General features: G+C 37.7%; 1 protein-coding gene across 1 annotated transcript in view; it reads left to right on the top strand.

Annotated features, from left to right (window-relative positions):
* Positions 1 to 17,086, top strand: part of DCAF13 (DDB1 and CUL4 associated factor 13) — a 29,172-nt gene extending 12,086 nt beyond the window's left edge. The window contains exons 7-11 of the mRNA XM_054057803.1: positions 152 to 234; positions 2,110 to 2,274; positions 5,598 to 5,733; positions 15,172 to 15,335; positions 16,162 to 17,086. Coding sequence (XP_053913778.1) covers positions 152 to 234; positions 2,110 to 2,274; positions 5,598 to 5,733; positions 15,172 to 15,335; positions 16,162 to 16,249 — 636 coding nt within the window. The 3' untranslated portion in view covers positions 16,250 to 17,086. The remainder of the gene's footprint in view (positions 1 to 151; positions 235 to 2,109; positions 2,275 to 5,597; positions 5,734 to 15,171; positions 15,336 to 16,161) is intronic.
* The last annotated feature ends 8,357 nt before the right edge of the window (positions 17,087 to 25,443 follow it).

Genomic DNA, 25,443 nt, shown 5'->3' with positions numbered 1-25,443 from the left:
GCATGTCTAAGGAAACATTCTGTCAGGTAGCTATTCCTCTGCCGTAATTCTATATGTAGAAAGTGCCAATCTCCAGTGTTGTGGGGAGCTTTGAAGTACAGCCAGAGTTTTACTATCTGTAACAAGGCAGCAATATGTAAATATCTTTCAGGTTATCTTGAACATGAGGACAAATACACTGTGTTGGAACCCCATGGAAGCTTTCATTTTTACTGCAGCAAATGAAGATTACAAGTAAGTGTGCCTTTGCCTTTTGATAATTCTGATTGTGTCATGCTTTTAGTCTATATCTTAGTAATTCATTATCATGCTAAAATGCATTTTTAAAACACAACTTAAACTCTAAAGTTGAATCATTTAAGTAATAACCTAGAGAATTGTAGGCTCACTGATTTTTAAAAAAAAGAAAGACATTGATTTTAGACTCTAGCTGAGGAGGGAAAAGCAGTGTAACTTGCAAAAAATGCAGCTGAACCAATGCAAGTGTAACTTGTGACAGGACCTGCAAAATAAATGCTATTGGTCTAGTCTGAGGCAATATAACTGTGTGGGTTTTGCTAGCTTTTGTGAAGCTTGATGTGTTGTACTGATCAGCTATTTTGATGAGAACATTTCTTGAAAATAAAAAATTAATCTGTTGTGAAACAGTTGCAGAGACTGCAGTACTTCTTTCAATGTCTCACAGCAGTGTTTTACTTTTGAACAATGCTATTCATGTGAACAGTTAATCTGATACTGAAAAAACTGTCTCTTCAAAACTAGGCCACTGCAAAGTGTGCTCCATATCCTTTTTTTTCCAGGAAGTCAGTGATCTACCAAGATCGCTATTTTATTCTAGGACATAGGAATTTTGTCACTATTCTTAAGACTGTTTTTACAAGGACATGGCATCTGGCCCAGACCTTGAAAGTGGGTGTTGTGTTTAAAGTACTGCTTCTTACTTATTTTGGTTATGGTGTAGTAGGGCTACCAGGCTACCTAACCTGTCTGTTTGTATGTGTCTTCCCTCCGCCCTGCCCTGCAAAACTAAAAATGGTAGCTTTTACTGCCAGGGGCGACTGTCCTCTTGCAAACTAAATCTGTTAGTATAAGTGCAAAGGCATATGTCAGCAACACACATGCAAGTGTTAGCTGATTATATGGGCTAGTGGCTTGATGCTAGCATACTTTTTCTTGGGGATTTGGAAGGAAAAGCAATAGGAGTCAGTAAACTATTAAATAAGAGATGTTGTATTCTAGTTACGTGTTCATCTTCAACAAAGATGGTGAGAAACCTGTTGAATTACAAGTTTTTAATGTAGTAGTTCTATTAAGTAGAGTATCTTAAGCAGGCTTCATTAAATGCTTTGTAAAGCACCTTTGCTTATTAGCACTAGGGAAATTAATTAATTACTGGGTTATTGTGCCTTGCTGTGAATCAGTGGGCCTGTTGATTCAAAGGAATGCAGGTAGACTTCACCTGAGCTTTGAAGTGCGTAAGAGCAAACCAGCTGTGCTCCAGCAGCTGTGTTTATTTTTGATGTAATACTTTTCTAAAGTAGCATGCTCTGCTGAACCAGTATCTTTATATATTTTGGACCAGGCTTCTCTTGGACTTCTACATTGTCTGGCTTGCAGACAATTAGGCAGTACAAAAGGGTGCTAGCCAAACGGGAACTTCACAGTAGATTCCGAATTACTAGGAGTTCCCAATATGGGAATATCTGGAAGCCTTGCAGAGTTGATAGGCTTGCTGTAATGATTCAGAAATGCATGTTCAAGTTCAGATTATATACTTACAGCTGAAGATGGAGTAAAGGAGGGTAGTGTGGCCAGTGACCCATTAACAGATGATGAAAGGAATAGTAGAGACTATTTGTTCTTTGACAGCGAGCGAGAAACCTAGGTCTGATCCAGTAATTAAGGTCTCTGGTTTATAAACGTTTTTCAGGCCTTAAACAATGTATTATTCATTCTTTTTATGTGTTCTAGGCAGTTTAAAAAGTTCCCTCTGCAATATGGATCTGTCTTACGTGTGATTTATGTATGATTTAAGTAGCTCTTCAGCAAAAATGTACTATTTACTTAGGAGTTTTAAGAAATTAATCTGTTGGTGTATTTCTTTTAAAGCTTGTATACTTTTGATATGCGCTATCTTGAATCACCTGTGATGGTGCATATGGATCACGTGTCTGCTGTACTTGATGTGGATTATTCTCCCACTGGGAAAGAATTTGTCTCTGCCAGCTTTGATAAGTCTGTCCGCATTTTTCCTGTAGACAAAGGTCGCAGCAGGTGAGTGATTTTACACCTTCTCTCTTGCTGTCATTCATTCCAGTGTCCTCCCTCCCTAGTCATCAGAATTCTTAATTCAGTTATTAACATCTTCGTTGAAGCATTCATTTTCTGTAGATATTGAAATCTTCTTCTGTTTATAACTTGAGATTGGTAGGTCATGTAGCTGACAGATAATTCTGCAATATGTATAAGGGTAGAATTTATACTTAACCGCTAGCAGTTATTTATGCTGTTTTGGATTAAAATTACAGTGCATTATTATTATTGAGTGTACTCATTCCTATTTTACCAAGACAAATTGTATTTTATTTCCCTCTCTATGTATCCTTAATGTTTCAGGTCACTTTGTGCTATATCTGTCATCACTTAAGTTTGCAATTTACGGTTACAGACCTTGATGATCTCAAAGGTCTTTTCCAACCTAGTGATTCTATGATTCTAATTCCTTACAACATTGTAGCATTTGGTTTTCTAGAGACTGCCTTCATCCAATATGGATGATTGCTAAAGACGTTAATGTGAAAAGCACTGTTGTATGAATTCCTGAGGATCATTTTGGGACACTTTTGTGATCTCTACGCTTATTAACTTTTGTTCATATTTTGGTAACCAGGTTTTGATTCATGCGACAGTGGTTTGAATGCAGTTTACATTGAATTAGTTTTTCATGTAAGATTTCATAAGGCAGTATATTAAATATTTTGCTGGTGTTCAGATTGGATCTACTGTCTCCAATTTTTTTTTCAATTTGATGAAAATTGAAGTGAGTTATCAGATCTGTCTGTTATCATTTGTTCTTTATAGCCTACCTCCATGCTCTGCTGTCAGTTCTTCCTCCTGTTTATCTTTATTCTTGACTTGACTTTAATTCTAGTTGCCTTCCTCTCTCCAGCCTTGGCCCCCCAAAAGTTGCTACTGAGTCAAGTTCTAGGTGGTTTGTGTGTGGAAATGTTGAAATATTTATTGTGGGAGGAGCATTTTTTAGATTGATTGATGCAGTTATGTATGCATTATTCAGTGTAATTGTTTGTATTCTTACTGCATTAAAGATTGAGAAGGGCAGCTTATAAATGAAATGTAACTAATCTACAGGTAGTTTTTATTTTCTTCCTGTCTTGCAATGAAATGTTAAGTGCAATTAGGTATTGCAGTTGCTTTGTGGGTTGTTTTTTTTGTTGTTTTGGTTTTATTCTTGTATTATTAAACAATACAGTTAGCAGCTCTTGTATTCGACAGATTTTCTTTTCTGTGGAAGGGTAATGTTCACAAAAGTGGTGTTGTGCAAAGTGGAAGCACATAGTAAGGGAAGTTCACAGATGCCATAATGCAGCAGTCAAAGGGTGCATTCCACTTTATAGCAAATTGTTGCCAAGGCCTGTAGAAGGAATTTTCCTCTTTGTAGCCCCTTTTTCCGCTTTCTGTGTGATGGCCATAAATATAGTCTGGAAGAGCCTTACAAATGAAGAACTTAGTCTCACGTAAGCTCACTAGGGCATTCTAGGACACTTAAAATACTTTAGAAGCTGGGCTTTTCCAGAATTTAATGCTGTGGAATGGAGAAAAGTCTGAGAAGACAGTTAAGAGTATCTGTAAACAAGGATCCTGATGATATTCCAGTTTTGACTTTTGATCTCTCTACCAATCTGAATAAAACCCCTAACTTCCATTGCTTTCTATTTTATTTTAAAATGCAAATTTAAGTTGGGAAATTGATTATCCATAAGAAATAAGATTTATTATGAAGATGATTAAATTTGATTAATTCATGGTAAATGGAACTGGATGTCTGTGCAGATTATTTAAATGACACATCCAGGTTATTTGGCCAAGTTTTGTGGTGTTTCTTTCCCTGAGAATGATACTAAATAACTTGTGATGACAGCAAGAGGGGAGGCACAGGCTGAAAATTCAGAGTAAAGAAATGAAAAATACGTAGTTCCCCAAAGGTGGGTAAAGAAAAGCTTTGTTATTGAGGCAAATAATAAAGCAAAAGTAAACTTAGAGATGCTCATGAAAACACATAGGTGCACATGCGCTATTAAACATTGACATAAGTAAAAAGCTGATACGAGTGTGAATGTTTTCTGAAGGTACTTGTGCTCAGTCTTCCACGTGGTTGTTCTTGTAATGCGTCACTCGAGTATGAATTACAAGAAGTGGTTAAACTTATTAAAGCTTACTTAAGGTGATATATTGATTACTTCTGTTTTTCTCACAACTGCTCCAACTGAACCCTGGTCTAGTTTTTCTACAGCTCTTGAACAGGTGTTGTTTCAATGTTTCCTTTCCGTTACTGCTTGTTTTTTACTTGTGAAAATGAAGAAAGACAATGGTCTCTAAACTGCAGTGTGTGACTGATATACCAGAGGAGAGTGTATTGGTGGACTATTAGTAGGCCTTACTTTATTCTTTAGTTTTAGAATGCTAATAAATAATTAAAATTACCAGAAGAGTGTACTTGGACCTATATTTTTGTAGCAGAAAGAAAAGAATAACTTTATAATCTTCTGCCCGTTTGGTGCACACTTAATGAAAATTAGATAAGATTTTCATTTAAATATTGGTTTAAAATGCAACATTTAGAAACGTTTTTCACCAGGTACCAGAACTTGTTGAGGAGAAGCCTGATAGGCAGAAATTAGATGTGGTTTATGCTTTAACAGCCACACAGCTATTCTGAATCCTTTTTTTTACTAGCTGATATGTCTTGTTGAGTCCTTTTTTGCAGGACTGGAGAATGTTCTGCGAGTTTTTAGAGGTTTAAATTTTTTCCTGGGAGTCCTTTAGGCAATGATAAGAAGCCTGTTTCTGGGGAAAGGAGGGAAATCACAATGAAAAGCAGCCAGTGCATTGCCATGACATAAATGGAGAGCTGGAGGTGTCTATTTGTTATTCTCTTTCTTGTTCCTAATGATGGCGTCAAATTCCTTGGCATCCCCATTCTTCTGCAGTTCTATTCTGTACTGCTTGGTCAGCATTACAGCATATTTGGGAACAGTAGGCATATCATATTATATACCTATGGGATGTTTTGTAAGAAGAGTTATTTTCTGGCTATGTACTGTAATTTCTATGAAAGCACTTATTTTAAAAGTGTCTTATCCTAGGTGGTCTTTTATCAGTCTAACCATCATACTTTATTTGAACCTCTCTATATATGGATTTAAGATCAGCAGAGTGTTTAAAAAAGTCATATTCTTTAAAAAACAACAACACAAATAAATATAGTTTGTTTTTAACAGAATGCTTCCTGCTATTTGAAAGGTAATGTTGGTTGGAAAAGTGGTGGCAGATCATTTAAAAATGTTTCTCTTTGGTAGGGAGGTGTATCATACAAAGCGAATGCAGCACGTAATCACTGTAAAATGGACTTCAGATAACAAATACATTCTGTGTGGCTCAGATGAGATGAATATTCGTCTGTGGAAAGCTAATGCTTCTGAAAAACTGGGAGTGGTAAGAGTTGCATTTTTTTTTTGTTATTGCAAGACAAGATGCTTGGGTTTTTTTACTATTACAACTGATTAGCTGATTCAGCTTCTAAAAACTTGTTTCTTAAGGGGAAATGTAAAATTGTAGTTTGACATTTGTACTTAGTTTGAAAACTGACATGCACAGTATAGCTCATTTCATTTATTATAGCTCATAATAATTCAATTACATGCCTTGTTATTGCTACAGAAGTTGACTTTTTTATCTTGTTTAGTGTTAACAGTAATTATCAATTCTAACTAAACCAGATTGGAGTTTTTTACCTGGGTGCAACAGGTGAGAGTTCATCCCTTTTGCACTTGAGAAAAAGCAATAAATTCTGGTTTGTCATATGTAAGTTATTCTACTGAAGCTCAGGGTTTCTACTTTTAGAAAGGTTGCCTGGCATGTGACTGGTTCATATGCAGTTCATACTCTGTTAAGTGTATGGATTGTAAAATGTACCACTTGCACCAATGCATAACTGAGATTGTAATTAACCGATATAACTCAAGATATCAAGTGGGCAAGCTTGTGTGGTCTCCGAAGTCCATTTAATTCAATGCTAAGTCAGTTTGTTTGAAATGTTCCTAGTAGGAACAGACATTAGTCTGATTAGATACATGTCACTTCTCTTCCACTTCTTCAAACCTTTACCTATAGAAAAAGCCAAAATGTTCTGTTACAGTTACCACTTGCATATATTCACTTGCACAGATGTGTTAAATTGTTGAATGACTTTGAAGAATGAACTTGACACTTTTTCCGCTGGGAGTAATCTCTTTACGTAGCTTTATATTCTCATGGAATTCTGGAGATGCTTACATTGCCTTTTCTGAGCCCATCAGCATAGCTGTCAAATAATGCTTGGGGGAATTTCTGCTTTATCTTGTGAAAGATTGAGGGGGGAGGAAAGAGAAGCTGTAATTCATGGAATAATATTGTATGGTTAAGGGGATGGATCTATTGCGTAGTTATGTCTAGGGCTGCTTGTGGTCATCTGAAGTTCCTCCATCAAGTGATGGTATGTGTGTAGGAGGAAAGTGGAGCAGGGAGGGATGTCGGGTGATTAGGAGTGGTAGGAGTACTTAGGGCTACAGTCCAGAACAGAGTAATTTATAGACTGTTGTGTACTATGAAGCACTGGATATGGAGCAGCACAACCAAACCAACATGGATATCTTTAGCCATGTTCCATTGTAGGTATTTGTAAGTCCTGGTTTTTTTTCCATCTTTGCTACAGATAAAACCCCACCTTTGTAGCCTGTACAGTATTTGGGGTTAAAAACTATTTAAGCTGAATTTCTTTAATGGAATAACTCCTCTTTTTTGTTGAGGATGCTACTGTTTTCTTTTTTTTCTCTGAATTGATTCTTGGGATTTTCCCATGTAGTGCTTCAGTCGAACATTTAACATCTAAATATGCAAGGACTGATCGAAGTTCATTATAAGCCTTACTTTTTAATTTAACTTTTGTGTTGAATGTGCTTGGACAGTGCAGTATTGGGCAGAAATATTATCTGTTTTCCTGCTGTTGTATCTGTATGGTCATGGCAATGCCCTTTTCACCTAGTATTAGCTGAAACTTTCTTTATTCACTACAATTGTTCTTAGTACAGATGGAGCAGGCTATTTTTCTCTAAGATGTTGTTCTGCAATAGAATTGTGTGGTGTTTTTGACATACAAGATCCAACACCACCTGCCCTCCCCCAAGACTAACCCTATAGCTCAGGATACAGGAGTGGGAGGGGAGACAAAGAGATGATTATGGAACATGTTATAGATTGTCACAGTGAGACAAGGCACAATTCAATCACTTCACTCAGTATAAGTGGAGGCATGTTCAAATATAGATGTTTTCCTACCCTCCGTTAGAAGTTGGTGTGTGCCAGCCCTCAATGCTCTGTTTGTGAAGCGGCTGTTAGCTAATAACAACATTGCTGTGCTTGTGCACCCACCCTGTTCTCTAGACCTGACTCCACCTTGTGATTTCTACCTCTTCCCAAGGATCAAGCTGGTGCTCAAAGGAATCCATTTTTTGTTGGTAGAAATTGTAAAAGCAAAACTGAGGGTGATCCTCAACAGCCTTTCAGAAAATGAACTGTGGAATTTCTTTGAACATTGGCGGCTGTGTGTCAACTCAGAAGGGAACTATTTTAAAGGTGATCGTAGTTGATTTTCTTAATTTGTTAAATGAAAGGAGTTACAGGCACAGTCTCATATTTTGTGTCGGACCTCATACATCTTTACTCTTTGTGTGAAGGACAAGTGGGTAAAAAGAATGTCAAAAATAGCATTTATATATAGAATGATTCCTAATATTTTCAGGTGTGAACAGAAAATTCACTCTATTGAATACTAGATGGCTCCTTTTCTTATGAAAGAGGAAGGATGCTTGGCTCTGGGAAGTAATGGGCAAACCCAACTTTGCGATTGTTTGACATGTAGAGAGGTAAATGACATCCTACTGGTTTCTGTATTATTTACATCAGTGAAAACTGGTCAGGGATGGGCCTAAAAAAGGTGTTACCAGTTATGATTATCGGATATAGGATTTGGGCGGCACGTTAATACTCCTGTCTTCCTTGATGAAGACAGGAATCCTACGTGAATCGGCTTTTGGTATCTTTTCTGTTTATAAGTACGTTTTTGCTGCTTGACGTGTCATGGTTTAGCCCCAGCCCAGCTAATTTTGACAGTTAAAACCATGCAGTTGGACTCCCAAAACCTCCCTTACAGGAAGGGGGAAAGGGAAATGAGAAGGGGGAAAAAACCCTTGTGGGTTGGAAAACTACAGTTTTAATGAAATTATAATAATAATGAAAATATTTAGAAAGTAATAAAATATATACAAATATATGAAGTCATGCCCCCACTTAAGGTCCTTAATGACTATACATCACCAGACATGAGGGAATTGGGTCCACAGCTAGGAGGGAGCTGGGCTCAGGAGTTGGATTCAGGAACACACAAATCTGGGATCCGGAGCAACCAGCAGATGAGGTCCTTTTCTTCTCACAGAAGAGGATGAGACCCTTGTGGTCTCTCATTTTTATACGAAGTATGATGTATATGGGATGGAATACTATGTTGGTCCATTTAGGGTCACCTGCCCTGTCTGCTCCTCCGCACAGGTGCAGCCCTTTTCTGTCAGCTTGAATGGCCTTGATTAATGTAGGGATAAGTATAAGCCTTTTTGCATACCAATGCCCTGTGTTACGCTTCTAGTGAAGAACACTCAAAAACGTGCAGTTAGCTTTCAGAGAATGAAGTTACTTAGAGCAACAAGTTAGTCACAAAACTGACTCCAATTTAGGTCAAACCACAACAACATGACTCTTGGAGGCTCTGAATGCGATTCAGTTCTGCTGTTGTGGGATCATACAGATACAGCTTATGTAGCACGTGTGTCTAAGGGTTTGTAAGCGTTGCTGTCAGAGCTCTTTGGCTATTGGATTACCAGAGAACTAAGTCAACAGCTAACTAATAAGCAAGACGCAGAATTTGGATATTTGTAACTGATATTAGTAAGCTGCTATAGTGATTGTTCAATCTTTTTTTAGAAGCACTATGAAACTTTATTTTTCACATGTTTAGAGAGTAATTGTTGCTACTAGAAGTTAAAAGTGGAATGTTTATGGCTTATCACCTTCTTGGATATACCTTTGAAATGTTGCTTGGATTCAGGCAATTGTGCCAGTCCTTGTTTGATTCAACTTGGTAGTTCCTGTGATTCTTAGTTGCAGCTGCTAATGGCCGTTTATCAGGTTCCACTGTTTTTCTTTAGTACCTGCTACTTTTTTAGAGGATTGATATTCTTATCTTCATAGACATATGCTTGCTCATTTTATAAATGTCCAGTTCTTCCATGGTCTGTGTCTATTTTTGAACACTTTGAATATTCAAAACTGAACGTTGAGTAATTCTGTCGGAAGCATCAGAACATGTATTAAATGCTTAGTTGCTTGGTCTGCTGTTTTTCTTCACTGAGAAGATTTGATTGAATGACTCATCCAAAGTTCACTGTATTTCTGATATAGTGCTAACATCGTATAATACATTGTGTGTTAAGATGTATATTTTTGGGGTCGGGGTGGATGGAAACCACCATCCTGAAAAAGAAACTAAAATTGGTATTAAAATATTTTTCTCTTTGAGTACTTATTCGTACTTGATTTTAGCATTGCTGTGTTCGAAGGAGATTATGGTGAATATATTGTACTTATGTTGTGAGTGATGAACATTTATCCAGTTGGAAAGTTGTACTTTCTGAACCGTGGCTACCCTAGCAGTCATCAGTTTTGACATGCATGTTTCTTTTGATTTTTAATGTATCTGGCATAGCACTCATTATTTAAAATCAGTGAAACATTAAAGTAAGAATAAAAGTCTCTGAAGGAGCCAGAGGCGTGCTGTGTCTCCACTCCACTGACAATTGAGTCTGCATGGGTTTTGCATAGGTTAAGCTGGCAAGCTGCTGCAGAAGTTGCTTTAAAATAATTTGCAGTATTTAAGTTTTCTAATAAAAGTTGATTAAATAATAATTGGTTATTATTAACTGGCATATAACAGGTTTTAATTTTGTAGTAGAAAACATCTAGTTCTGCATATCCAGAAGTAAAAGACCCAATTAAACAAGACTTTCAAGATACTCCAGACTGTTCAAATACTGTACATAAAATTTGATGTGTTAAATATGTGAGGCTTTTGTTCCTGTGCTCTTGGAGAGGCTTGGGATTTCTGAAAAATGAGAAAATACAGACTCATCAGAGGGAAAAGGTTGTAAAAGCAGCAATAATAGAATAGGCTTCACTTAATAAAATATAATTAATTAAATTATTATGAATAAAGAGAGAGGCTGGTTTTTTTTTTAATTGTGGTGAAAGTGATGAACCATTAGTGGAAGTTTGAAAACTTGTATTATTCTTCAGTCTGTTGACAAAAAAATCTACACCTGCAGTTCTTAAAATATAAATGCTTAGTAACATTACTGCTGTAAAAGCTGCAAAATTTGGCTCTGATACATTTCCAAAAAATTAGAACAGAGCACTGGACAACTGAAGAAGAGCTTTCTGCTTGGCAACGGTCTGTTTTTCAGTAAGTGTAAAACTCATGTGAGCAGTGAGTGTAACAGTAGGGGAGAAGAGGTTTGCTGCTTTTAGACGAGATGCAGAAATAACAGCTTTTGAGTAGGGACTGAAGAAGATGGGAGAATGTGCAGTTACAAGTCTTGATTTTGATCTAGCAAAGTGCATTAACAGGAGAGCGTCAAAATTGTCCAAGTAATAGTATATCCTTTCAGTCTGCTTCTAGTACACAGTTCCATTTTGTGCAATAAAGTTGATAACAAGCAGTACCCGCTATTGTGTGACATGGCATTCCTCTTGTAGTGACTTTGGATTTGTGATTGAGTGCACATGTAGCTTCATCCCTTTAGCTATGATTCTTTGCTCTTAACATCTATGTTACCTTTCTTTTTTGTCACCTGTTTAGATTAAAGAAGCTGTAAGTTCTTACTCCAAAGAAACAATGAGTAATAAACTTCACGGCAATAAATTGATAGGTGTTTTTAGCAGAACAATGGAAAAAAATTAGAGAAGTTATAGTGTAGAAAATTGTTGGGATACATTTGAATTCTAAAAATGTTGCATCTGCGCTCATGTGCTCTAACCTGGAAGGGCTAACTGGACAGGGTAGATAAACAGCCATTATTTATTTGCATGCTGAATTACAGGAGTCTAGTAGCATGGAGTTTTAAATACTGCACAGTACAAATACAGCACTCTTTAAAGGGAGATTATTTGTCTTTGTTAAAGGTGAGTTTAGCTTTTGCATTGGGGCTCTGCAAAAATTATTACCTTCCTTCTGCTTAAGTGGGAAAAAACACCTCCTGTTATATGAAGGGAGGAAATGAGGCGTAAGCAGTTTACCGACGGATGCATTTTCCAGTGTTTGACAGCTTGGTCGCATTCTAGAATTCTTTTCCCACTTTTTCCATTCTAGGTATTTGCTGTGAAGTATCTCTGTGGTAATGGCAGGAATCGGCTTTCTGGCACCTAATTTCTCTTTTCCTCATATAGTAAGGACATGCACTTTGGAATATGTGGAAAACAGGGTCATACATCACCTTTAAGCGTGTCTTCAACTTGTGATTTCATACAAATCCTAAACTATTACACTGTAGAGTGTTCTAGTTCCTATAAACAAAATATCTAATCTTGCTAAATCGTGCTGCATTTGTGGCATCTTCTTCAGCTGAAATAGAATGGGAAGTAGTGCTGTTCTCTCCAGCTGTTTACATTGACCTTTTAAAAATGACTTTCAAAAGAGAAACTGGTATTCAGTGCATTATTGCAGTCTGCTTCCTTAGCTACCTGCTACTTCATAAATAGACAGAAATTTGTCATTACTGCAAAACTTTCTTTTATCCTCGTGTAGATAAGGGTGTGTCTAGCACAGCCTGGTATATGGAGTGATGGCATTTAGTAGTTAGATGGAATGTCACCAGCTCTGTGCCCTTCTGTATACCACATTACACATAAAAATGGAATCAGTCTGAAACATAACCACTGCTTAATCTATATTAATTTTTTAAATAAGATATCCTGGATGTATTTTTAATTTACAGATTCACCTCTTGTCTGTAGAATCATCAAGCTTATACTAAATCAGCAGCAATTTCCTCTTCTTAAATTAAAGAAAAATCATTGCATTTAATTAAAATAAAAGCTCTTTAATTTGGATTATGTTGGCAGTTTTCTGCAAAGTGGGAACACCTGGGATTTATTGAGAGTGAACCAGCTATTCAGGCTGGCTTCCTAGAAGAAATTTCAGTAAATGGTGGAGGGGGAGTTAATTTTAGTGGGTTAAGGTTGTAAAATGTATTCACTTGCCGTTTGAAAGGTCATCATAAATCTAAGTAAAGCAGAAAGAATTTATTTTTATAAACAAAAGGGTGTGGAGGAACAGAGGTTAAGAGTATTGTGTGTCTCTGCGTGAATAAGAATATTCTGAGTGATGAACAACTCTGCATCTGGTAGCTGGTTTCTTTATTGTCCCAAAGGAGAAACTCCTTTGCTATGCATTTTATAAATATTTGCTTTCAGGCCATTAATGTTATTTTGGACCAAAATTATCTGAGTATAATGTTTATTTTGTTCAGGATTTATGAATTACTCTGACAGAAGTCACTTATAAAAGTGACCTCAAGAGTGGAAAAGTAGCCATTTGCTGATTTCAAAGGGAAAAAAAGCATGTTTCTTTATAATGTATGTGGAATTTCCAGATTTTTTTTCCAGTTGTGTTTTTTTTTTTTCTTTTGGTGTCTGAAACTCGGGTTCTGTTTTTTCTTGAGAAAGAGATAAATTAGTGGAAGTAATTTGCAGAGCTTGAATCAATGGAAGTTGCTTGAACTATTGTTTTGCTTTTAATATTTCAGGTGCAGGTGGTAGTGGATGAAATACATGTGAGAGGGCAAAAGGCTTGTGCCACTGCTTGTTTGAGACTACAGAGGGATTTTTGTATGTCTGACATACTGGTGTTGTAGAGTGTATTTTGAGAGGGAGGGTAGGAAGAAGAGGATGGGTTTAACAAGTTTGGGGACGACACTAAGCTGGGAGAAAGTGTTAATCTGTTGGAGGGTAGGGAGGCTCTACAGAGGGGTCTGAACAGGCTGGATCGATGGATTGAGACCAGTGGGATGAGGTTTAACAAGGCCAAGTACAGAGTCCTGCACTTGGGACCTAACAACCCTGTGCAGTGCTATTGGCTTGGGGAATAGTGACTTGAAAGCTGCCTGGCAGAGAAAGACATGGGGTTTTTGATTGACAGCCAGCTGAACATGAGTCAGCAGTCTGCCCAGGTGGCCAAGAAGGCCAATAGCATCTTGACTTGTATCAGGAATGGTGTGGGCAGCAGGACCAGGGAAGTGATTTTCCCATTGTACTCTGCACTGGTGAGGCCGCACCTCGAATACTGTGTTCAGTTTTGGGCCCCTCACTATAAGAAAGACATTGAGGTCCTGGAGCGTGTCCAGAGAAGAGCAGTGAAACTGGTGAGGGGGCTGGAGAAAAAGTTACAAGGAGTGGCTGAGGGAACTAGGGTTGTTTAGCCTTGAGAAGAGGAGGCAGAGGGGGAGACCTTATTGCTCTCTACAACTACCTAAAAGGAGGCTGCAGAGAGGTGGGTGTTGGTTTCTTCTCGCAAGTGACAGGTGATAGGACAAGAGGGGATGGTGTCAAGCTGCATTGGGGGAAGTTTAGATTGGACATTAGGAAAAATTTCTTCACAGAAAGGGTTGTTGGACACTGGAACAGTTGTCTGGGGAGATGGTTGAGTCACCATACCCGGAGATGTTTAAAAGGCAGGTAGATGAGGTGTTTGGGGATAAGATTTAGTAGTAGACAGGTACAGTTGGAGTCTGTCATCTCTAAGGTCTTTTTCAGCCTAATGATTCTATGGTTCTATGATCATCTGTTAACATTTAAACAGACTTTCTGTTTATATGAAAGCTCACTAGACTGAAATGCAGCTGAAAGTCCCAAAGTTCTGAGCAAATCCAAAATATATCCTTGTGAAGCAGTGCATGCTTTAAATGAAAACACAGTGCACAGGCATCTCTTTCTTTTGATAAATAAGCTTTGGGACCAAAGGAGACATGCTTAGTTAAAAAAAAAAAAATAATCCTCCATAGGTTAGCTGCCAGGAAAAGGCATTTCTCACTTTCAGTGTGCATAGTGGTGGCACAGAAGCAATTTTAAACATGGATAAAATTCAAGTCTTTTGTGTTAAAACTAGCTCACCTGTATTTCACGTGCTTATAATACTAAGATACTTTTAGCTGTGTTATGAAAGTTTTAACTCCCTGTGTGCCCTATAGTCAAACTAATATTTGAAATCTTATATGTACACTGTGCTTCTTAATGGATCAAGGCATTGGAAAAGATTTAGGCCACGTAACGAGCTGTCTGTAAAGCTGTTCATGAAGACAGTTCATTTATAGCATTTGTACTTAGGCTTGCTAGTGATTAAAATGCCTGCAAATCTTTGTTTCACAGCAAAAGTTGATCATCATCATAGGTTAGGAAAGTAGGCAGACTACGATCAAAGAGGTTTTACTGTCACCTATGTCTATTCTGTCTTCTTTATATACAGCACATTAAAATCTGATTTTTTGGAGAAAAAATTTGGTTACTTCTCTGAGCTTAAACTGTGATAATACTTTGTGCTTGAGCATTGGGGTATCGTTGAAATTTTATGTTTTTAGTACTTATCTGCCCTAATTCTGAAGCTTCTTTGGGTACAGCAGTTTGCCAGAAGGAAGCCCTTTGACTTAAAAGCTAAATTTTGTTTTGTAGAGAAAACTGAGATAGTAAAATCCCTGTTATTTTATAACATGCTTGTCTGCGGTGTTTTCCCCATAGCTTGCACCACGAGAAAAGGCAGCTATGAATTACAATCAGAAGCTGAAGGAGAAGTTCCAGTATCACCCAAAGATCAGACGCATAGCTCAACACCGTCACTTACCTAGGAGTATATTTTGCCAAATAAAGGAGCAGCGTATCATGAGAGAAGCTCGTCGGCGAAAGTATGTCTTTCTCTTCTGGTGCTGTTTTCTCATGATGTTAATAAAATGCGTTGCTACAGTGCTGCAGCAGGAACGTTTGGGAGTGTTAGAGCTACGGTGTGTAGGAGGAACAACTCTGAGCTACTTTTAACATCTGAACTACTGGATTGATTAACCTTTGATTAGAAGGAAAATGCAGAAAAGTGTAGTATCAGTGAGGACTGGCTGCTTCCCAATAGTACAGTGAAGAAATGGGAGTGAATGCCATGATGGAAGCTCTTAACAGTGCCACAAGGCTCTGTTAAGCACCACATGATGCAACATTGCAATAGAAACACAGTGGCCTGGTTTGGGTGTGTGGAGGGCTTTTTTTTATTTTTTTGGTGTTTGAGGTTTTTTTTAATGCCAGACTCCAAGATAAGTGGTTTTGGTCACTGGAATCATTGCCGTATTGAAATTTGTAGGAGCAGAAGATGGCATACTTTGTTGTAGCCATTAAATTAACAGTAAAACCAAAAAGTGGTGGGGTTTAGTTGTCTTTTGCAGCTGAAAAACTCTACAAACTTGAGCCGAAAATACTGTTGACATGAAAACCAAGTAAGCTGAGCTCCCAAGAAAAGGCTGAATTTGTATTTTTTCTATATTAGCCAATTTTACAGTTACTTTTCACAGAGACAGTCCTTCTCAAAGGAGTATACACGTGCCTTTTGATTAATAAAAGCAGAGCAATTATTAATTTAATTTTTTTAAATTGGGATATCTCTGTCAGAAGCTTAAGGAGAAAGCTAGTATTTGTTATATCTTTGTTCTGACTACTGAACTTAATTTTTCTTTTTTTTGTTTCTAGGGAACTGAATCGTCGTAAACACAGTAAACCAGGATCTGTGCCATTTGTGTCAGAGAGGAAGAAACATATTGTGGCAGTAGTGAAATAACTATTTTTCTGTGTATGAAATGTCACAATGAAAGAAAATGTCACTATTGAATGAATCCACAGTATAAAATTTGATGGACATTGGTAAGGCAGCGTATGGCTCCAGAAACATGCCTTTTCTTCCTAGTATATTCATGTCCTGATTTCTCAAATCATCATCTGCTTTGGAGAGTTAATCTTTTATTACTATTTGCATGTCTGGTTTTACTGGCCTCACACTGTTTATTGCAGTGGAGTTTGACTCTTTTGATATCAGCAGATAACTTGGTAATTGGCGGAGGATATCTGTAGTTCCAATCTACTCTGTGGTACTATTACTATAAAAGAAGGATGAACTTGATTCAGATTTGTCAGAGGCAAAAAAACCCTTTGTTCCACATGGGAGTTATAAAATCAGTTGCCCTTATGCTGTTTATTTAAAAAAAAAAAAAAATCTAATAAAGTAAACAAGTGACCTTAAGGCAATGGACTAGATCTTGATTATTCCAGCTGACAAGTATACTGTGTTAAACTTGTTACAATATGGCACATTATTTTCGTTTTGTCTCAGTGGAGTTCAACCAGAATGTCAGACATCTGTAAACATATTTATGGTTTTGTTCTGTCTTCTTAAGTATTGTTGTATGACTTGACAAAACTTTAGACAGTTGAAGTTTCTAATATTAATAATGACATTGTTAATTAAATGTATGTTATCTGTATTTTATTTAAAACTTCTAACATCTGGAGGAAAGATAACACAAATTACGTGAAACCAGAAACTTCTTTAGGTGAGATTTATAATAAGCCTTCTATTTTAAGTTTATATAAAAAAAAATAAAAGCTTTGCATTTCACAAGACACGTGTAACCTGAAGTTCTTTTACTATTTGCCTGGGAAATGCTCTGCTTCTCTTCCAGTGGGTTAGACTTAGCTTTTTACTGGAGATACTGAGGTGATCAGAAAACTATGCTGGAATTCAATTAGGCCTTCTAGGCTGAAGGCTTCTCTTGCAGAAATATGATATATTTAATAGCCATAAGTGTTGCTTAACATCTTCCCTATAAAAGGATTTTTTTAAGCCTTCGCTCTGCTATGCAGTCTGTAACTACAATCCCCACCAAATTTATACACAAACATTTATGAACTCAATTAGAATAAACTTTGTCATTTAAATTTTTTTTTTATTTTGAAATTGAACACTTTTATATTGAACAGGATGCTCTATGAAAGCATCTACTGACAGTAACATCCATATGCAGTTCTAGTTCTTACTCTTTCATCTGTCCCTTCCAGCACTGTTTGGGCAAGATTCCTAGATCATCACAGCAATGTTGTGGCTGTTTGGTTATAAGAGATGATAATGTGTCTTTGACTTTTTGGATCACTTACCTTATGGGGTGATACAGGAAGAGAAGCAAATCTGAAGAGCTATAACTAGGGTCAGGAGAAGCAGTGGAACAGATCACAGAATAGACTGGTGCTGGCTGTGTGCCTGTTGTACTAATTCAGTGTGCTCTGTGCCAAATACAGTTTATTTCCTTCCTGAAACACTGAGAAAATTGAGGGAGAATGTGTGGTCCAAAGTATGGCCTGTGACACAGCTGTAGTCAAGTCTTGCACAATTTGTAGAACCAGCCTAATCTTATGGAATGTGATTAAAAATGTTCAGCCTTGTCAGTTCAGCTTGAGTTGATGTTGGTTGTTGATTTGTTGAGTCATGATAACCTCTAGTGTGAACAAGCCCTGCCACTTGGAATTTATTAGCTTTGGTGCAGAACTCTGAATATAACTAGAGAGCTTTCAGTTCTGAAGTTGGTTTGGTTACAAGGTGTGGCATGAGCCACGTCCAAAGGATCTCCTTATACTCAAAGGCCTATTCCTTTCAGACAGGCCCCAAAGTGGAGTAATTGAAAGGATCAGATTTGGCTAAAAGTGTTGTTAAAGAGATTGTAACAGCATGCTGAAAAAATTATAAATTTAGGGGTGTATTCAAAGGCTCGTGTATTTGGATAGTAATTCCTTTTCCAAATTCAATAGGTGTGGTCTTGTACAGAGATCTTAGTCTTGTCATCAAGTGGGGCAACCTCTTAGCATTCCGGGGAAAAGTATATTTTCCAAAATCAAGTCTTGCTCTGACTTTTAGGAACACGTTAGTTGTAAAACCAGTGTAGGAGTGGGCTGGGGCTTTCTGGCGGGAAGTCATTAATTTGGAATTTTGCAAGTGGTGTTCGTAGTCTTGTCTGTTTAGAGGATCCTTGGCCATGGATGCTGTTGGGCTACCTCCTGTTGATTTCTCTCTTTTAGAAACCCTTACAGTTTATCTTCAATGCTTTATGTCCCCAACCACCAAAAATTCATAAATGCCACAATACTCAGAGTAGAGATTCTAAATGTATTTATTTAAATATAGTAGTTGTCAAATGGTAGCTCTGTTCTTGCAAGAAGTGTGCATAAAAGTCTGTCACAGGCCATCATGGAAACAATATAGAAACTGTGTTGGAAGAGTTGGAGCTCTTCTATTTTTTTTCCCCTCCCCCCTCAGTGATTTGAGGGAGATAATCAAGCCTCATCTTAATCACCTTAAAAGGGGTTACCTAGAATGATAAAATCTGTATCTACAAAAATCATCTGCATATATACTTCAGTGTATGTAGAATAAAATTCTTTCATAAGATGCAGAAAATATAAGGAAACTATTAATGGCTATATATAATTCTATATATAATAAACTATATATAATTCTGGTGTGGTTGAAAAAAATAAAAGGGAGACAATGGATCATTTTGTAAATCAAATGCAGTGCCTACATACCTGCTGATTAAAAGAATCACTTATGTATGTGTTCTTACTTCGAGAAAATATTTAAAGAATGTTTTGAAAGAGAAATAACATCTTTTACACAGGTGGCCAGAGACCAGTCAACACAGTGAGCAGCAGTGCCCTTACTGGCACCTGTGTAAACAAAGGGTGCATGTGGGTGTCACAGCTCCACCCTCTTCCTTCTCTCCAGCTGGCCAGCTGTGAAGTTCACATGGGCTGTGCACCTCTCTGCAGTATGGCTCTCTGGTAGCTGCTGTGAGACATTCAGTCCATGCAGTGACTGGTATCCAGCCTCCCTAGCCCCCAGCTGCTGGTCCTTAAATCCTCAAGTCTCAGGCAGGTGATCGTGCTCCAGTGGCTCATATTTATTCCCATTATCTCACTCATGGGCTAGTCCCACTTGAAATTTGCTATCAGTGGCACAGAGATGTGCACAAGAGCAATTAAAAATAGGGTATAATAAGAATATCAGGTGGACGGCAGCAATGAAGTGCAATGCTCATGCACTGAAGTGTAGTCGGTAGGCTGGCTCTGTGGGACTGGCCTCCTTTATGTCTTTCCAGTCTATCTTAGTCCCTCCTTTTACATGCCTTTGGTGCTTCCCTTAAACATCCCACAGTCAGTTTTATACATTGCTGCAATCCCCTTAAAAAAATTCCCATGATCAGTTTTACACAGTCCTCAAATTCTCTGTTCTGTCCCTATATTCTCAGCCCCCTGTATCCTGTAAGAATTCTTCAAGTAATCATCAGTTTGCATAGCTTTGTAGGGAGTTTTCTGTACTCGTTTTAGTGTGTTTTGCACCAGGAACAATGATCTGAGTTATTCTTCTTTGAACAGTTTTGGGACCAGTGAGCTTGGTTTTCACTAACTGTTCTGGTCCTTGCCATGGCTTTGTGTTTAACTTGCTTAGCCCTTGGCCAGATAACCGAGCACTCTTATACAAAAATATCTCTGCAGTACCTTCTGGTCCTGGTTACTGGACCAAGAATGTGGCGGTTGGAGTAGAATTTGCCTTCCTTAACCTTAGATGTCTGCAGCACAGGCATGGTGAACAGCTTTGTGTGCCTGAGCTCTTTCTATACTCTGTGAACATAAATAGTTACTTTTAGGGGACATTTCTCCCATACTTCAGATGTTCACTTAAAACTTTGTTTTATTTTATAATCAACATTGTGATACCAAAGGCAGGTAGTTAACTTGTGAACATCTGCCTAGATTTGGACAGCATTGCACACAGAGGTAATCAGATTTCAGGTGAACAAAACCAGTGACAAGTGAACGCCTTCTGGACATTCTTATCTGCCATTCAGCATCACAAAAACCTGAAAATGTTTGAAAGGAGGTAAATGAGGTTCTGGGGACAAAGAAATATCTGTGGATAACAGCTTGTGGGAAACTTGAAGAGCTCAGTGTTATACTAGAGAAAGATGGGAAGTCATTTAAAGAAGAGGGACTTTAATTAGAAAGAAAAGGCTATGATGTGCTCACCTAGGACTTCTGGGGCTCTAGAAGGTATGTGAAGAATTCTAGGTCAAAATCAAAGATCATAGTTCAAATGCTATCAACTAAAAAGTGCTGAAAGTGTCATTCCTCACTATATTAAATGAAAAATAGCCCACACTTCCTCTGAGTTGATCGTGTTCTCTACACACACTTTGAAACAAACTGTAAGACTTATTTTCAAAGGTGATGAGTAATTAGTGTTACACTGACTCTAAGGAGAGGTGCTGTTTCTCAAGGCTTGAAAGTTTGATCTGAGATCTCTGTGGACCTCAGGATATAAAGTGGAAGATCTTGGGTTTTGAAGTTTTTCTTATATTAACAAATATTAGTATACTTAGTGATTCCAGTTTTGTGCAAGTCTGAAGCAGTTTCAGCAGATGCAAACAACGTGTTCTCAGTGGGTAGATGGATATGATCAGGAGTTTATAGCACGTTGCATCATGTTTTCTACTTTTAGGGCTGTGTGGGCAAAACCAAAGATCTTTCAGCAGACAAAGGAGCACTGCTGATTATTAAGAAGATAAATGGATGGAGATGGTGTTTTGACCGTCATTGTAAAAATGTGATTAAAAACCACAATATGATCGAAACCCACAGATTTAATATAGATTTAGTAGACATACTGCACTCACATATTTATTACAAGACTGACATCCAAGCCTCAAAGTTACGTTCAAGCAGAGTGTAATTATTTGAAGATAAGACTTTTTCTTAAAGCCTTATTGTAGAATAAGACAGGGTTTTTTTTCAGTGACCTGAGAAATACCATTATTTTCCAAAGTAGCATATAAAAGCTGTCATGGCATAAGGTAAGATGAATGGCAAAAGGTAGCAAGGGACAGAGGATTTGTTTCATCTATCTGTTAAGAGAGGCCATTGCATCAAACAGCTGTATGAGGCAAGTCTGCTAATTCATGATAGACCCAAACCTTATCAACAGCTGCAGGGTCTCAGTCCGAGCACTCCTGCTTTTACTATCTGAGGCAAACATCCAGCAGCATTTAGTCATTACTCATTTCCATTTCGCTCTGTCCTGCAAGAACAGCTGTTTGCTGCTTCTCTGCACTTTGAGATCTAGGGTAGAGATTGAATAGTACCTGAGGATGAAATCACCTCTTTGTGTTTGTAAAATTGGTTTGATCAGAGGGTTAAAGATTTTCCAGCAATGCAGTTTTCTTTCTCTTCTGCTTTTGTTCTCTTCACATCTCTGCTTCCCTAAATAGTGCCTCAGAAATCCTTGCTTTCTCTATGGACATTATTGTCTTTCCTGTTTCACTTAGCTTTTCCTAACCAGAAAACAGAAATACATTTTTCTTGAGATTATTTCTACTATATAATATTATCTGGTGGGACGTCACACTGAATCCATTTAAAATAAGCATCGTTAAGTGCTGGAAGACCGATGGTCATTCTCATTTGCAGATGCCTATTGAACCTGCACTATGGTGTGCATAGTGTCTGGGATGTATTAGGGGGAAGGAACTCTGATATCAAAAATGCTTCACGGATGAGAAGAGAGTGGAGCCAAAGGGGAAGGATTATTACCAGAATATAACAAGGATCTGCAAGCTGTCCAAAGGGGTGGGATTTGGCATGGCAGGAGTCAGGGGAGCTGCAGGGCACAGATGGAAAAGGAAGGAGCATGTCAGCAGTTTTCTCACTCAGTTTGAGTAAAGATGATAGGGAAAAATCACTCTCTCTTATGCCGTAAGAATGTAAGGCAAAATATCTAAAATGCCTATGTTTTGTTCTTTTTTTTTTTTTTTCTCCACAAATGGGATAATCCAGCATTTAAGTCTGAAGGCAAAAGATTCTTTGGCTCAGCTGGATATCTAAAGGTATCGTATTTATAGACCAGCTATTTCAGGAATGGAGCCTGTGTTCTTTTGCATCACTTAAGGCAAAATATAACCTTGGCAAACAAAACCACTAGCAATATTTGCAGTTGCATCATTCTCAAGTGAGTATTTAACATCAGAAAACATTAGGACTTTCATGATAAGCCACTGTTTTTGCATAATCCTGTCAGTTATGGCTGTCCAGTGGCTGCCGTACAGTATCTTGAACAGAAAATGTTCACTATCACGAGTTAAAGCAGCATGGAGTATGTAACTGGATTATAATATTGATGTCAAACTGTGGAATAAACTTAATACAGTAATTGGGTGTCTAAATGTGATTTGAAACTAAGGGTTAGTCAGAAGAAGTGGCTTTTATTCCCTGGGAATAAAAAGAATAAGACCAGGAATCTGGCTCAGTGACAATTTTTTAAATTGTGGGCAATGCATAGTAATTTGCTTCAAAAGACAAATACCTTCATGGGTTTTGTGCCTTTTTCTGTGGAAAGTCTTTTATGTGAACTGCCCTAGACAGAGATTTTGACTGAGCTCTGTATACTGAAGAAGTGTCACAGTGAATTTTGGACTGAGTCAAAATCCAATTGAGGAGTCATGCTAAGGGATGCACTTATGGTGGCAGACACAGAAAAATGTGACAGAACAGATCAGACTAAACGCTAAAAAAGAATCTATTAAAAAAAAGTTTTGTTAAAATGTTTAGTAACCAAAAACTATTTGCAAGATAAGAAGAGCTGAAATAGTACGAAATAGTATGCAGTGGGATGCTAAACTAACCAGCTAAGTCTTTCAGCAAGAGATATCTGAAGGAAGAATCTGCAGATCAGTCAGGTGCTCATTTTATTCATCTGCCTTAATTCAACCACTTTTCATATTACCAGAAGTGAGAGTTTGGGTGCCTTTAAGCTGTACTATCATAAGCCAATGCCTTCACACTTCTCCATGTATTCTTGCCAAACTGCTGTTTCAGTTAATACTCTGCTGAAAATGACCCTCTGGTTTGCTTGGCTTTAGGGATGTCAAAGTTCTCACGTCTTGGGCCAATAGAAAAGGTGTACTTGGTCCAAGAACAGGGCCTACTTTATTCTGTGCAATAACATCACTCCTATTAACAAAGGAGGGCACCAACGCTGAAAGCAGTTTTGCTCCCATTCCTTCCCACAGGTATATGTTTAATGCATAGCTACAAAAGACAACTAGCTTGTCATGGCGGGCGTTGGATTTCCCTGCTGGAGGCCAGCCATGGAAAAGCAAGGCTTGCCACTCGAGTCACTTACTCACAGATTTCGCAATAGTATGAAAACTGCTGTTTTAGTAAGTGAGGTAATAACACTTCTCAAGACCACTTCTCTTTTACAAAGCAATACAATCATCTGAGGTCACACCGGTTTTTACTACCTTTGTTTTTTGACTTTCTCACTTCAGGACATTTCATGCAGTTCTGACAGTTCTTTAGAAGCATGTTTTTTATCAATGTCTCCAGGAGGCAGATACCATCAGCCACGTCCAGACGTACATGTGCATGACATGACCACAGAGTTTCACTGTCTTGAACATCTGTTACCTCCAAAATCCAGTAAGTTCAGTATTAACTCCAAGCTAACTGGCTAGAGATGTTGGTCCATCTGGTATCTTAGTGAAAGCCACAAAGTTTTCTGAGTATTGTATAGTCACTGATAAATCTCAGAGATCCTCCTGAAAGCTTTTTGAAAGTTGGCAACATCTAGGTATGTTTGGTATGCGCCATGTCTGGCTGATGTGCATTGGTTGTTCAGTGACAGTCCACAGCCTGAAAATAAACATAAGATCAGCCTGCCAAATGTAATCTGTTGTTCTTAAAGTACCTGAAGATGCAGCAATGTTGCAAATCCAATTCAGCACAAGTACATAAAAGAATTTTCTGAAGAAGATTGTGATGTTATGTCAGTTTTACAGTCACTAGAAGTGTCTTTCAGGTAGGTTTTTTTATGTTTTTTCTTTACTATTCTTCTACAGTGAACTCATTTTCTTGTGCTCAGTTCAAGATTTAGAGCACCATTTTGTGTTCCTTTTTGCTGCCTTCTTTAGGCAGATCCAATCTGTTTTACTGTACAATGCGCATTCCAGGTCTTAATTTTTTAAGCTACTTTCAGCTTAATGCAAGATGATTTTCTCACAGTTATTGTCTTATTTGAATTATCCAAATTGATTTTTTTTTTTTTTTTTGGGATGGGAGGTGGGTGACAGGGCAGTTTTAGTATGCAGTGAAAGTCTCCTCTTTAATTTGTTTGTTTTTTTTTTTCTTTTTGGATAGTAATAATAGTTCCTAATTTGTTTTTTTATTCATTCATTCTAGCTATGATTAAAATCACCTGCAAGCTTTTTGTGGTTGAAAAGATAATCCACAGGCACTGCCTTTTCGCTGCCTGCTGATGTAAATGTCTTTCTTCATAATCATTTATACCCTTTTTCCATTTTTAATGGCATTTTGCTGTAAACATTTGAGTTCCTGCTTTGCCTCTGATGATGACACTCAGTAGCATTGCAGTGACCCAACCCTCCTTTTTCTAGCCACTTAAAAATAACAGAAAATTCTTGTTTAACTAGCATATTTAACTAAAGATCCTCAAAATCTGTTTATGTGAAAGCTGAAAATTATGCCTGTCTGTGGAAAACTATTTTTTTTAAACTGACACTTAAATTCCATTGACTTGAGTGGTTATTTTCTTATTTTCTTCTTCTGCAGGTATTTGCTTTAAGCCTTTTTTCATGGTGGCAACACATATGTCGTACTCACTGTCAGCACACGCGATTTATATGCCCAAACATTCAGAGGAAGAAACAAAAATTTCTCCAGTTAAAACCTGATATGCCCGTGTGTTTTGTTACAACCAGTCTGATGTGGGTTTTTGTGGGTAGAAGAGTGTATGTTCTTGCCATCAGTAGATAATTTAGTTATCCAAGTCGGATGAGCTCTTCATTGTTGCTCCTGTATGAACAACTTCTAGGTACCCAAGCCACGTGCAGTCCATAATTAGTTGTCCCTACTCGC

Source organism: Cuculus canorus, chromosome 2 (genome assembly GCF_017976375.1).
Source record: "Cuculus canorus isolate bCucCan1 chromosome 2, bCucCan1.pri, whole genome shotgun sequence".
Classification (NCBI taxonomy): Eukaryota; Metazoa; Chordata; class Aves; order Cuculiformes; family Cuculidae; genus Cuculus; species Cuculus canorus.
The sequence above is the reverse complement of the archived record's forward strand: the minus strand, read 5'-3'. Positions and strand labels throughout refer to the sequence as shown.